The sequence below is a fragment of the Danio rerio genome, chromosome 21, assembly GCF_049306965.1.
Source record: "Danio rerio strain Tuebingen ecotype United States chromosome 21, GRCz12tu, whole genome shotgun sequence".
NCBI lineage: Eukaryota > Metazoa > Chordata > Actinopteri > Cypriniformes > Danionidae > Danio > Danio rerio.
In genome coordinates, this window is record NC_133196.1 from 38,751,888 (window position 1) to 38,768,122 (window position 16,235).

Here is a 16,235-nt window from a genome sequence, read left to right on the forward strand (position 1 = left end):
TGTTACGATACACTATGAATGAAAATTTTTTTTTCATAAAATCCGGAACTCTTCATTAATGTTCCGAAACACGGCGGATTTATTTTTTAGGCGCACCGCAACACAAGCGCCACGCTCAAAATCTACCCTAATTATTTTTAAGCGTGTTATTTTCAGTGTTAATGCAACAACTTCGGGTCTACAAAAGGAGAAAAAGCAAAAAGGTGTATTAACAATGCCAATAAATTCTTAGCAGCGTTTTCTGTAATTTTAAGTTACCTTTACTCTCCTGCTACTCCGAACGACTGAACCAACTGATAAAATGATTCTGCATATAAACAAAAGAAAAACTTTTGCACCTGTACCAAATGTTGCCTTCCCCCTAGTCATTACTATAGCTTTAAGTGTAGGGTTTGGTCAGACTATTGAGATTAATCCGGGTAAATGTCTCGTTTGGGGTCCTGGATTGAATCCTGATGTTGTGCTTCCTGTCCGGTACTTTTACATACAAACTGTTGATTCACAAGGGGAAAACATCACCCTCTCTCCAGGTAAGAATGAAAATCAACAGTATTGATATTATTTTAAACATGAAAATTATTTGAAAATGTAATAGACCGTGTTAAGTTGTTATCATAAGAATAAAAGCATTTTGTATAAAATGTATGCGTGTTTACGTGTAGGTTTTGTTTTCCATTAGACATTTTAATAAAGGCTTCAGTATTTCATCACGTTTTTCATAAAAAACCGCACGAAAAATAATATAGTAAGTTATAGTAAATACTAAACATAATTGTATTTACTAACTTGCACTGTAAAAAAATCCACTTAATTTCTTCATGTTGTCCCAACACAAATTTATTAAGTTAGCTTAATCATTTTAAGAAATGTAAGTGGATTGAACATAAAACATATAAGTTGTCCAAGAATTGTGTTTCAACTCATTTTAATTATGTTGTTTGAACAAAAGTAATTGAGTTGAGTGTATAGTATTTTTGTGGGAGTTTTTTATGAAGAACATGGTGAAATACTATAGTAAAGTACTTGGAGTCATTAGCTGTAGTAATACAACAACTAAGCCTAAGATGTAATTAATCCACTGTTGTAGACTACTATGTTTTTTTTTTACATCTATATTATGCAACACTACATGTGCAAACACGTTATGCAAAACGGTTTGCTGTGGTAAAAACTAAATATACCACAGTATTTATTACAGTTTATCAGTTCACTATAGTTAATACTACAATATGCTGTAGCATTCATTAACAAACTATAATATATACAGTTTAATACACTTTACCACAAGTATAATTGAAAGACACTTATATTTTCATGTGGCAAGTAATTTAGTAATATTTCAATAAGAAATCCAAATAATATTGTGCATAATATTTTCTAAAATTCATATTTAGTTTATCAGTCAAGTGCTCGTCACTTTCTCGTCATGCATGCTATGATTTCTGCTGTATTTTAGATAAAGACTCTTTTAAAGTGAAGATTTCCTCACTGGAAAAGGAGTATCTTCGAATACATGTCCCAGCACCCTTGGATCGGGGCGACGGCTCCCTTCTTGTCAGATACCGCCTCTATGGAAGTACTTTGAAGGGATTAAAGATTGAAGTTTTGTACCAGGACAAGCAAGTGGCAAAGTCACCATACACTCTTAACGGTAAAGTCTGTATACTTTCTAATATAACATCTAAACTTTGTCTTTACAGTATGTTATTTGGGTAATGTTGAGTTGTCTTTTAAGTAGGTATTTGATACTAAAGCATAAGTAATTCATAAAATGTTTATAAAAGTGTAATTACAAATATTCCAATAATTGCCAGGCATCGAATTGAAGAGAAATGAGGATAAATTATATTTTAGTTTATTATGAATGATTGTCTCAGGGTTCATACGGTCATGGAAAACCTGGAAAAGTCATGAAATTTTGACATGGCATTTTCCAGGCCTGGAAAAAATTTGGGAAAACAGAAAAACCCACAAGGTTTTGGAAAAGTCATGGAAATTATATTTCGTTTAGTCATTTAGCAGACATTTTTGTCCAAAGCGACTTAAGCTGCGGTCACACTAGAGCTTGTGCTTGCAAAATTCTGTCATATGGTGCTGTGAAAAGGGGCGGGGTTATACAATATGATTAGACATTAATAAAAGTGAGCAATTGCTCCGTAATTTTAAATTTCTTATTTTAAATTATCTTCTATTGGTCTTTCGTAATCACCTGATGTGATTTTGTAGGTAAGATTTCACTAAGCTTGAACTTTTGAATGCAGTGAAATGCAAAACTTGTCGCACGTGCTTGCGATTCTGGTCTGCCGCATTCGCATGGCTATGAATGAAAGTCTATGGACCGAAAAGTGCAGTGTGATCGCAGCTTCATAATAGAAGTAGTTTTACCTACTATTACTAGTTTAACAAACTTTTAAGATTATCTAAAATTCATACATTCATTTATTTTCTTTTCGGCCTATTCCCCTCATTAACCTGGGGTCGCCACAGCGGAATGAACCGCCAACTTATCCAGACTATGTTTTTACGCTGTGGATGCCCCTTTTCCATCTGCAACCCATCACTGGGAAAAACATTCATACACTTTCATTCACACAAATACACTACGGACAATTTAGCCTATCCAATTCGCTTATACCACATGTGAAACCCACGCCAACACAGGGAGAACATGCAAACTCCACACAAAAATGGCAACTGACACAGCCAGGGCATGAACCAGCGATCTTCTTGCTGTGGGGGGAACGTGCTACCCACTGCGCCACAGCTTTAATGAAATTCACTATGAAACAATGTTCTGCAACCAAAATATACATTATTACTTTATACATGTTTAAAAACAAAGTCCGCAATCATACTTCTAAACAACATACTTTTAAAAGTAAAAAAAATTGTGTTTGACCCACTTCTGTTCTTTCGACCTACTGACATTTCATTTTCTATGACGTTCACATTCAAATTTCAAACACTGAAAAAAGCACACAACACTATATTAGAATATCATGCATATTTTTGAAGTATATTTTATAATATAATCATATACTTTTTCTGGGGTTTCACAATTTCATTTTTCAAATTATTTTCAATTTAAAACAAACTTTTATCAAATAGAAAGGGTCGCCACAGTGGAATGAACCGTCAACTTATCCAGCTCATGTTTTACACAGTGGATGATCTTCTAGCCACATAACACTTGGAAACACCCATCTACTCTTGCATTCACACACATACACTATGGCCAATTCAGCTTTATTCAGTTACCTATTCAGTTCACCTTTAGCGGATGTCTTTGGACTTTGGGGGAAACCAGAGCTCCTGGAGGAAATCCACGTAAATACCGGGAGAACATGCAAACTCCACAGAGAAATGGCAACTGGCCCAGCCAGGGCTCGAACCAGCGACCTTCTTGCTATGAGGAGATCGTGCTACCCACTGCGCCACTTTGACACCATTATTATTATTTGTTATATTTTGAAGTATATTATTTCCATAATTTTTATTATGCAGAAGTGTACAGTACACTATTTTCCTCATGAGTTTAACCAAACAATTTTCAATTTTTTTTGAAGTTAGTTTTTTTATGTAAAAGTTTTATTTTATTTTATGAAATTCATTGTAAAACGACATTCTATCACCAAACAATACATTAAGTGCATTCAAAATCAAATTATTTCCATAATTTTTATTATGCAGAAGGGTACAGTACACTATTTTTTTACTCATTAGTTTAACCAAACAATTTTCAATTTTTTTTAAGTTAGTTTTTTTATGTAAAAGTTTTATTTTATTTTATGAAATTCATTGTAAAACGACATTCTATCACCAAACAATACATTAAGTGCATTCAAAATCAAAGCCCGTAACCATACTTCTAAAAAACATACTTCTCAAAGTCATACTAACCCACTTTCTTTCTTTCAGCTTTGCGCAGTTTGATTTTCCACACTTTTATGATGTTCACATTAACCACCCCCGCCCCCCCCACCCAAAAAAAAAAATTAACTAAATAAAATGTACATTGAAAAAATAGCTACGACACAAATTATATTCAATTGTTTTACAAAATTATTTTATGTACATTAAAAAAATTTTATTCGTTTTTTGTCAATGAAAAATGTAAAAAAATATATCAATAAAAAACTGAGAATGGAATGTAAAATCTGCCAACACTGTGTTATTCTGTAATTTGATCAGGTCCCATTTATCATGAATACTGTGACTGTCCAGAGTCTGATGTGGCAGCCTGGCAGAGGGTTATGCAGTGTCCACAGGAAGACCCACAAATTCAAAAGGATTTTAGTTCATTTCCATCTATTGACCTGCAGCAGCTCTTGCAGGAGGTTCCAACACGCTTTGCAAAGCGAGGAGGACTCATTCACTACACCATTTTAAACAATCAGGTGCATCGGCGGTCACTTGGGAGGTACACTGATTTCAAGATGTTCTCTGATGAGATACTGCTGTCCCTCGCTCGAAAAGTAAGCAAAAGAACTTGTATCCTACCATGTATTTCATTTTTTAAACAGTGGAAAAAATGTGAGAACTTTTGAAAAAATGCTTGTAAAATATTTATTTTAATTATTTTATTTCTAATTTAGTTATAATTTATAAAGTATTTATTTGTTGTAATAAACTTATTTTGGTGCATAAAGGAATTTATGTACTTATAATGTAATTTTATTACCAAATGCATAATTCATATCCAAATTTTTTCATAATGGCAAATGTGTTATTAAAAATATATTTAAAAATGTCACACATGCAAGTGTCAATAGAATTCATTTGACTGTATTCAATTGAGAATAAATGCATGCCAGTCAATTTCAAAAGCATATTTTAAAATGTTGAAACTACATTGAAAATTGTTCTTTAATTTTTCTTAAAGGAACGTCCCACTTTTTTTGGAAATTGGGTATTTTTTTACACATCCCCAAGCTTAACGTTAAACTCTTGAGTTTTACTATGTTTTAACTAATTCAGCTGATCTCTCGGTTTGTTGGCATCATTTTTAGTTTAGTTTAGGATAAATTATTGAATCAGATTATAATTACCATAAACATCGATAACATTTGCTACTCTAGGATATTACACAGCACCTAAAAATAATTCCTATCTACATAACTTGGTAACAATGCTGCATAGTATCATTTCATCTACAGCAGAAAACCAGTAAATGTTAAGATCCATAGTAGAAAAAACATACTATGGAAGTCAGTGGCCAATGATGAAACTATCCCATTTTCATTTACAATTCTTTGTTTAATTTTCAAATATTTCTTTTATTAATGGCTTGGGTGCAGTAAAAGGTACACTCTAAGTATTATTAACTAAATATACAATAAATTATTAGTATTTATTTGAGCTGCCCAATATTGGGAAAAAACTGACATACAGTTGAGGTCAGAATTTTCTTTCTTTTTTAAATACTGCCCAAATGATGTTTAACAGAGCAAGGAAATTTCCACAGTATATCTGATAATATTTTTTTTCTCTTTAGAGAAAGTCTTATTTTATTTATTTATTTTATTTGTTTTACTAGAATAAAAGCAATATTTAATTAACCTAGTTAAGCCTTTAAGTTTATAATATTCAGAACTAATTTGTTTGTAATAATCAGAACTATTAATGTTCTTCTGAAGAAAGTCTAGTAATTATTTTATTTCGGTTGGAATAAAAGCAGTTTTTAAATTTTTAAACAACATTTTAAGGACAAAATTATTAGCCCGTTAAACAGAAATTGGAAGGAAAAAAAATTAACAGACGGCTAATAATTCAGGGGGGTTAATAATTCTGACTTTAAATACATATGAAACAATATATGGTGCAGCCCTAGTATTTATTTATGCATGTTTTTAAAAATTTTTTTATGACATTTCTTAAAAGATTATGGTGCTTAACAGGGTCTTTCATGTCAACTATTTTACTGTTGTACCTTTCCTGTCTCCACCAGGTAAAATTGCCTGACGTGGAGTTTTATATTAATGTAGGAGACTGGCCAATGGAGAACCGAAAAGTGAATGACAATCCTGGACCAGTGCCTGTTATTTCATGGTGCGGCTCCACTGAAACGCGGGATATCATACTTCCCACATACGACATCACACATTCATCCTTAGAGGCAATGAGAGGGGTAACAAATGACCTGCTGTCGGTGCAGGGGAACACAGGTGCTTCTTTAAACATCATTTTTTTTTTGTTTTTTGTCAGCGTCCAATATTCGCTTACTTTTTCCATGTCTAACCTCTCTGCATAACTGTTTTCCCAGGTCCCACATGGTCAGACAAAATGAACAAAGCGTTCTTTAGAGGCAGGGACAGCCGTGAAGAACGTTTGCGTCTGGTCACCATGTCTAAAGAAAATCCAGAGCTGCTCGATGCAGGAATAACAGCATACTTTTTCTTTCGCGATCGGGAGAAGGATCTTGGAAAAGCGCCTCTGGTTGGCTTCTTTGACTTTTTTAAGGTAAATCAAGTCATTTTTTTTTTCTTTAGGTTGCATTTACAATGTACAGTTGGTTGTATCGAAGCAGCTTTACACAAATGAAAAACAAGATCTTATCAGTAAGATAAGATAGGATAATACAGATTTAGAACTGTTGCATCTTTTTCTGTTCAGAAAACACCTTACCATTTGGTAAAAATTCACCATTTTGAGATCAGATTTGCTTAGATCTAATGAAAAAAAAAAAAAAAAAAAAAAAAAATATATATATATATATATATTATATATATATATATATATATATATATATATATATATATATATATATATATATATTATATATATATATATATATATATATATATATATATATATATATATATATATATATATATACACACACACACACACACACACACACACACACACACACAGTTGAAGTCAAAATTATTTGCCCTCCTGGTAATTTTTTCTTCTTTTTCAAATCTTTCCCAAATGATGTTTAACGGAGTAAGGAATTTTTCACTGTATTTCCTATAGTTTTATTTTGGCTAGAATAAAAGCAGTTTTAAATTTTTTGAAAATCATTTTAAGGTCAATATTATTAGCAGTTATAAAGAACTGGTTGTTTCAATCAGTACATTGTTTTCTTTAAACTTTTTTTTTTTTTTTTTTTGCAATTTGAGGTCTTTTGAGTTTGGGAGAGAGAGAGAGAGAGCTTGCAGTTTACCTTTGCCATCTAATTAGATGCCTCCTAATTGGTCAATATTTTAAAATAATATGAGGATTTGGCTGAATATATTCAGTCTTTTAAACAAAAGCGAGTTTGGAGACAATGTGAAGGATGGGATTGGGAAAGGTCTATAAGCCGGGACTCTAACTCAGGATGCCTGAAGCACAACTGCACTATGTTGGCGTACTGTTATTGGTGTCAACAAATATATTCAGTATTGAAAGGATAGTTCACACAGTAATTTTAATGTATAGTTAATTTACTCATTCACTGAGAATCAAAGAAATGGGTGACTGATGATACACTGAGGGCTGATGAAGGGAATCGATTGGTCTGTTGAAGAAAATTAACATTAGTTACAGTATTATTAGATTTAATCTACATCCTGGGCAAAGCCATCTCAACATGAGCACTTGATGACATACGTGAGTGCGCACTCAGACACAAATTCACTTATCAGAATAGTCATGCCTGTTAGTGTAATTTATACCAGCAATCCTATGTAAGTGTCATTTTGGCAAAAATGTGAATTTTCACTCTCGTTACCTTATGATTGTACTCTTATGCATACATCATTGATCAACCAGATTAAAAAGTCACCTAGTTCTTCGATGGATAATGAGGGTTACTTTTCATTTTTTGGGTGGACTGTCCCTTTAAAGCCTGCATCAAAATGTACAATTTTTTTTTGCTAGTGCACAATATTAGTTAGTTAATCCACTGAAAAAGGTCACTTGTAAAATAAGTTAGTCTGCATTTACACTGCATGACTCAACTGAGCCAATTCTGATTTTCTTCTCCCATGTGGCGCAGATAAGACGCACGCACGTGTAAGCAGGCAAAAACATCACATATGTTCTAATTTACTCAAATCAAATTCAGGCCTTGTTCGAATGTGGAAATTTATCTAATATGAATTGGATACATGCTCTCTTGTCTGCAGTGTAAGCAGGTACATGTAGATCAGATTTTCATCTGTCAATGCGAGTCACACACCATTAAAATGGTAGTAATTAATGTAAACTCTGATAATTTTATTTTGGAACTAAGATCTAAGTCCCATAAGTTATAAGATTTAAGTCCCAAACATTAGAGACAAAAAAGCTTTTATATTGTAGTGTAGCACATGTTAATGCTTTTAAGTATGTTATAGACAGACAGAGAGAGAGAGAAATTTGAAATTGAAATTTGATACATCTTTATTTAATACAACATTTTAAACTACAACATGTTTCATTGATTTAAAAAAAACATATTTCCAATTCACACAATATTTTCATTAAAAAACAATGCATTATTTTCAACACAACGAGAGAGAGAGAGAAAGAGAAAGAGAAAGAGAGAGCACGAGCGCAACATCTACCACATTAACAATATAAACTAATTCAAACTATTGCATACTTTCGTTGCCTAAATCACGCCATTGGCATGACATTAAATTGCCTACTTGTTACAAAAAAGCCTAGATTAAAAGAGGATGGCCAAATGAGAACTTTTCTGTCATGAACTGTAGCAAATCAACTTCTTAATAAAAAAATATATATTCACAGTGAACAGATTAAATACAAGAATAGAGAAGAGAAGCTCTTTTTTTATTTTTTTTTTATTTTTTTGCATCTTTGCATGTGTGGTGTAAATGCAGACATCGGATACGAGTCGCTTAAAAAATTATTTAAGCGGGTCATACAAAAAGTCAGATACAGTCACCAAACCGAAATTGATCCCCAAGATCTGCAGTGTAAATGCAGCTATACTTCTCATCTGGAATAACAGTCCCCTGATGCCATCAGTTTGACGGTTTGGGTGAAATATGCTTAACCACACCCCTCCAACCTTCAGTTTGCTGCAAGTGAAAGATGAAAGTAGGAGTGTAAAAAAAATAAAAGCCTTTTTTTAATTCAATATTCTTTTTCAGTCAGCGCCAGGGATGTAGTGGTTAGTGCGTCACCATATGCACTCCGGTGCTCACGGCGACTCGAGTTCGACTCCGCCTTGAGGTCCTATAATGATCCTTCCCCTCTGTCTGCTCCCCATGCTTTCCTGTCAATACTCTCTACTGTTCTATCCAATAAGGCGAAAACCCCGAAAAAATAATTATGAAAAAAAAAGTTGTAAAGTTTCAGTTGTAAAATGTGTTATCAAAGTGAAACAAAGTTTTTTTTTTTTTTTTAGCAATGTCCGATTCACACAGACTTTAAACTTAGAGAAAAAACAAATGTAGAAAGTGATCAATCATCAATCAATCAATCAATCAGCCAATTAATCAAATGATCAATTATACTGTGTTTTGTGAATGACAACCATGATAACAGCACAGATTGTCTTTGGACTGTTGTTTTACCCTACATAAAAAACATAACAACATACATGATACAACATTTTAACCATTACCAGTTGAAATTATTTTACAGATAGATGCTGATTTACTTAAAAGTGAATAAAAAAGCATGTAGTGTCCTCACCCTTTTTAATCGCAAACCTCTTTGCATCCCTGCTCTTCTCTTTAACCTTTTTTTAGTACAAGTACCAAGTGAATGTGGATGGGACTGTGGCGGCCTACAGATTTCCATACTTGATGCTGGGCAACAGTTTGGTCTTAAAACAGGACTCACCATACTACGAGCACTTTTACACACATCTGAAACCAGGTGTACACTACATTCCTGTGAAGAGGGACCTTTCTGACCTCATCGAGAAGATTAAATGGGCCAAGGTACAATCCATGTCCATGTTTTCAACTTCTAAATCTTTTATAGTCTTTATAAAAACATGTAGTGAAATCAAGTCTTTGAACTGCAACTGTTTGATGCAACTGCAACTTAATGCACACAGAGCAACGACACAGAGGCAGAAGCCATAGCCAGGAGAGGACAGTCATTGGTGAGAGATCTGCTTCAGCCTCATAGACTCTACTGCTACTACTACACAGTGTTTCAGGTAAGAGTCTGACATTTACAGCTAAGTAAATGCTGAATAATTTGTTGATCCAATATAGAGTATGACGCAAAATGTATTTTGCTTCCCAGTTCATTCAAAAGTTGCAGAGAGCTTTTTACTGTTTATAAAAATGTATAAAGCTACCAACAATGAACAGATTTCAGCTTAAACTACAATATATATGATCAATAATTCTGAAAAGTGATGAGTAAATGCACAAACTTGTCAATTGACTGGATTGTTAGTGTTATTACAATGGTATTACTTTATGTTGTGTAACATACTATCACTACCACTTGCAGGCTTTTTAAATAACAAAGAAATTTTTAATTCAAAGCCCATATGGCTTGTTTTGTAATTTAATTCTAGCTTTACTTCCTGAAGGATGGTTACGGCGCGTTGTGAATGTTGGCGTCACCGTAGAAAGTCAAATCTTTCTTTAATTTTTTTGGCTTTTGTTTGAAAGCTTTATGGAATGGCTGTAGCTGTCCAAGGTATTGTTGTACGATTTAAATTATAGTCTATACATGCACCAGTAAATAAATCAAATGAACGAATAAATAAAATAAATATGGATTCCTAAATGTCGGTGTTGCTTTTACTCCAAAAAATATCAATATGTTTTGACAAATGTTTTATAAAAATAAAATGAGCAATTTCATTTCAGATATAGGGTGTTATACAATTCAATAAAATATAAGTTGTACATTTATGGGGCCGTGTAACATGTTTCTATGTGTTTTTTTTTTTTTTTCAGTGATCTAAAATATACTGGGTAGCTTTGCAAAACATTTTCTAAAACGTTAAGCAGGAATTTGTTTATAGCTCGTTAGTTGATTATGAAGACAAAAAATAAAATGATAAAAATACTAAGATTGAAGAGCAGCATTTTAAGCAGCAATATAATAGTCCATTATATCCTTTATCCTGATATGCTATGTGTTGTTTCATATTAGTTTTTATTTCATTTTATGCATTTGTTATGTATTGTTTGAATACTAAAACAATTAACAGCCATTGCTTAAAAGGTTATATTTTACCATCAAAATGAAGTATATTTTATATCATTATCAACTTTTGATATAAATTGCTATGTGTGATTTAATTGATTGATTGTTAAAAATTAAATAATTTAAGTTTTATATTTTTAAATACTGAAAGTGCCTGCCCACTTTTGACAAGGTCCGTCCAAAAATATATTTCTGCCACTAATACAAATACACGATTATTATTGCATTATCATTGTTTATTTTTCTGTAATGTACAGAGATTTTAAATGAATTATTTATTCCCCTAATTTTCAATCATCACATTACATTTTGGTCATTTTACCTCCAAATTAAATTTGCCCAGAGCTGTAGAACATATGACCTCTAAATAAATACGGGTGCTGTGACTTGTAGCTATATTTAGCACCTTTATACGAGAGAATGGCACGCGGGTGTTTAGTCTCGCGGTTGCTTTCACTTTTACACATGAAAACATGAACATGAAAAAAGTAATTTTGCCTATAATTTAAATTTAATTGAATTAAGGGAGCCGTTTACATATTGTCAGCCAGGTGACTACTGATGCGTTTTGTGTAACGTTCCAATGAGCTTTGTTGCAGCACGACGGTGAAAAATTAAACCATATCTGTGCTGTCTGGCCTGGTTTGACACGGAATGGAACGGTTCAGCATAAAGAACTGTTCAGCACGATAGTGGAAAATGGCTTCAGACGCATTCACATCCGCACTGTTTATGAAAATAAAAGCCTTTGGATACTTTTCCAGACACACTTAGCTGCTAGATGTTGGTCAGATAACTTTTCTGTTCCTTCTTATACTTTGTACAAAATGATCAATAAAATTCTTATGATAAGCTGTTGTTTGTTTACTTTCAAGCTCTGCTTGACGCGTGTGCACGTGAAGTGCAGGAGTGCTCCAGTGAGCGCCAGCACACACACATATTTTGTACATCTCGACATGCAAAAGCGTTCCTCCATGTTTTCATCGAAGTTGTTCACAATACTTAACTATCCACAGAATTTGTAATGTTGTTAAATGTGTAAACATTTAGCTGCGGTTAGTGCTTTTGCCTTTAAACGTCTCTGAGATAAGCTGCATGAATGCCAAAGCTTTAAATAAAAGTGAAACCATTAAGCCAGATCTCTATTACAAATACAATTGCAGCTGTTTTGAGCTAATTTCTGGTTAATGATGTCAGAATTTACTGGTATTTTGAAATAAATGTTTGAACGATCATCAGAATGGGGAAGTCCCAGAGTAAAATGAGAAAATATGATACACCAGTGTTTTGTAATATGGAAAAACTGTCTTTAAGCTCTTTTCATATGTTTTTATATTATTTGTTTTTATTTTATTTTATTTTTGTCTCTTTTATTCCTGTTTATGTAAAGCACATTAAAGCACATTGAATTGTCACTGAGTATGAAATGTGCTATATAAATAAACTTGCCTTACTCTTTTAAGTTGAGTCAAATTTTTTTCTGTTTTAGTATAACGATGAACAGTTCAGTGCTTTTAGTAAACCGCTGTCTTTTTACAGACCTATGCAGATCGTCAGAGCAGTCGGCCTGCTGTTCATCCTGATATGGAAATAGTGCCTCAGCCAACAGATCAAACTGCTTTGTGTAACTGTAAGAGAGCAGAAAATCAGAAACCACAGAAAGATGAGCTCTGAGGTCAGTCCAAACCCTCACAGTTCCTTTTCCACCAAAGATTAACTTACAAAATGATGCCACAAGCGACGCAAAAGTCTGATAAATCTGAAAGGAAAATCAAACACTCAATGACACTGAATCAGAATAGTTTGTGTTCAATGTGCTTTCAAAGAATAAGGGATGGACTGTTTCACTTGAAGCAAAAAGATAAAAAAAAATATCTGTACCCATGCATTACACACTTTTTTTTTTTTTTCATTTTGCACATTATTTACTTAAGAATCCATTCACATTGCATATATGAGTTGAATTGAGCAATCAAATACTTATCTTTTAATCCCTTGTTTATCCTTACTAGGCTTCATCGGTATGGAAACCAAGGTTAATAAATATATATTTTAAAACATTGCACAAAAAAAGTCTGTGAAACCTGTGAATAGGCTACATTTAGTTTACCAGTGGAAGCTAAGCATTATACTCATTTCCTAACACTACACTCATAAACTTAAACATGCTTGAAAATATTGCATTCTATGACCGCTCAGAGTGGACTGCTGAATTCTGGTGATGTGATATATGTGTGTGTTTGACTTGTGGAGATCTTTTAGAAATATAAACAATCATTGTGAAGTTGCCTTAATTCTATACACATTCCATTTGTTTGCAATCTCCATTTGTGTCAAACAGGTGTTTTTGTGGTAGTGTGACATTGTTATGCCAACAAACTTGTTTTAATGAAAAAGAATAACAATGCTGTTTCTTAATAAACGCTCTTCAGTCATTTAATCTCGTGTGCTTTTGCCTTTTTTTTCTGGCTTCATTTTTGTACTTCTCCATTTATCTCTAACACTAATGAACACAAGATCTTAAATTTAGCTTTAACTTACATTTGAAATTTAGCAGACTCCAAAAATAACAACAAATTGATTTCATATTCTAAAGGTCAAATCCAAAGAACAGAAACAACCATCTTTTGATAGCAGGGTTATGTTGGGTAAAGTTACTTTAAAAAGTATTATAATAAAATCTTAAAAGGTCACAAAACACTAAAACACAGTTTTTAAGATGTTGAAAGTCATATATGTGTCCCACATTGCTACAAACACTATAAGGACTATTTCACTATTAAGTGAAAATTGGTTGTTTACATACTTTAGTCAAAATGATTTAGTTACTACGTTACAGTATGTTAATATCACTACATTATTATGGACTAAAAGAGCCGCTGTAATTGCTGCTCTCCGATTGTAAACATGTAAGCACCTTAATTAAACTATTACTGTCATGTAGAATTTTCACTGCATTTTGTGGCAGGATAGTCTGTACACACGGCTGTTTGACGCTATTCTCTGCACCCACCTAGAAATGCGTAAGGTTTTTTTCTTCCACATGGCATGCAGTATTAAATTCCATTAAAACTACACTCTTCCAGCAGTTCCTCACATCTAATGTCTGATTTGTCATGGGGGGCATTCATGAAATGTTCCAGAATGAAAGTGAAAGTTCCAAACTGCAGTTAAAGTTGACAAATTAAGAATGAAACCCCCAGAATTACATGAAACTCCGGAGGAAATGTGGATAGCGTGGTGACGCAATGACGTTAATCAAATGATGTGTTATAAACGGAATCATGAAAGGAACATTCAAAAATCAACTCCTGTAAACACCTTAATCATATTATTGTCTAATTCAGATTAAGGCAAATAATTTGATCTGATGTCCATGTAAACATAGTCACTGTCACCCCTGCGTATGTATTTGTGTTGCCTCTGTGAAAATCAGCGTGTACGTGTAATGAAACTCCCATTTTCATGCAAACCCTTCCCTTTTTCGCCACTCGACACTTCCACCTTAACAAACTCACCCTCTTTCCTGGGGAGGTGTGAAACTAGAGGTGTGAAAACACCTTGCTGAGACGGGGGCTTTCATGGCCCTTTACTAAAAAAAAAAGGAACTATGAGCGCACTCGCACTATGCCATCCGTACCGTGCCCAGGCCCGTTTCCCAGATCGTTTGAGAAGTGTGAGTGCGCTGAATCAGGCTCAAGCTGGTCGGCCCTGGCCTGGTTGGAAGAGGTGGGCCTGAGCGCGGTTCACTTGGGCTTTTGTTCGCGCCAAATCCCGAAACTGAAAGCGAGACGTGACTTTTAAGGTACTGTTTCATATGGATTTATTAACCATTCTTACTGTTCAGTGAACACAAACTGCCGTAGCTTATTAAATACGCAAACCCCTCACTGCACGACAGGTGCGCACCTTCAGCAGACCTCCTCATTCCTGCAGCACGAGGGATTTATGATTTTTTATGAGCGCCAAAAGTGGCGGATCTGTTCGGCGAAATATCTGACTGTCACCGCATCCCTAAGGACTTTTTGCCGCACAAAATATTTGACTGCATGTCACTACAAATCAAACTGACTGAAACGATATAACTACAGAAATCTACACTGTGCTGCTGAGTGACAGCGCTTCTTACTGAACAGCGCAGCATCGATGACGTAAGCGTGCCCAGGCCCGATTGTGGTGTGACTGCGGATTTGAGAACGCATATTCTTTTCAGAATATTAGCATTAAAATTGTTGGTCTACTAACTAGGAATGGTTAAATACCATTTAACCTTTTTTATGTGTCACAAAATAGTAATAATAACACAGGCCTTTTTTCTAATAAAAATGTCATCAAAACACATTTCATCATTTGTTAGTTCCAAAAAAAAAAAAAAAAAGTAAATATGGCATGCCGTATACTGTGTATTTGTTTAGATTTAACCTCTGAATCTGATTTTACCCTTTTTTCTTCATTATACAACACATTTTGTTATCTTCATTACACCTGAAGCAAATAACTGCAGCAAGTTTCGCCAAAAAAGCCTGTACTTTTTTTAAAATGAGAAAATAAAGTCTTTTTATACAGGATTCATATTTATTTTGCTTTTACATGTCTTCAAAATGCTAACAAAGAGATGTTGGGGACATAAAACATCATGATATGCAACAGGAAAGTAAAGTTTACTAGTGTGCTTTCAATTTTAAAATTGTGCTTGAGAATTTTTTTTATTTGTTTTTAAATAAAAACCAAAAATGTCAGAAGCTCATGTTTAACTACCACTGTATAATTTGTTTGTAGTGTACGTTTATCTTTTTACTTCTGGTCAGTCATTAGGTTTAGACATCAGAATTTGTAAAAGCTGTTTATATTTAAATATGCAAACATGTGCAAGAATCATAAAATTCTGCTTGTTGCAGAAGTTATTTTTATATGCAGTAATTTCGACCCATTAAAAAGTATGTTTTTATTAAATACTTTAATGTTAAATACTATAGTTTTTAAATCACACTATAAATAAATAACTTCAATTATTCTGTTCTGGTTATTCTATAGTTCATATGGTTAAACCCTTTAAAAAGCTCATTTCAGCCACTGAATAAAAAGATAAAAAATAAATATAAACAATGTAAAAATAT

At 33.4% G+C, this 16,235-nt stretch overlaps 1 protein-coding gene across 1 annotated transcript; it reads left to right on the top strand.

Moving 5' to 3' along the window:
• Nucleotides 1-81: 81 nt before the first annotated feature.
• On the top strand, nucleotides 82-13,558 carry poglut3 (protein O-glucosyltransferase 3). Its single transcript, NM_001098745.1, is given in 8 exon segments — nucleotides 82-530; nucleotides 1,457-1,651; nucleotides 4,192-4,475; nucleotides 5,948-6,164; nucleotides 6,263-6,459; nucleotides 9,690-9,884; nucleotides 10,004-10,108; nucleotides 12,658-13,558. Coding segments are annotated over 8 exon segments (1,557 nt in total). The 5' UTR covers nucleotides 82-301; the 3' UTR covers nucleotides 12,793-13,558.
• The last annotated feature ends 2,677 nt before the right edge of the window (nucleotides 13,559-16,235 follow it).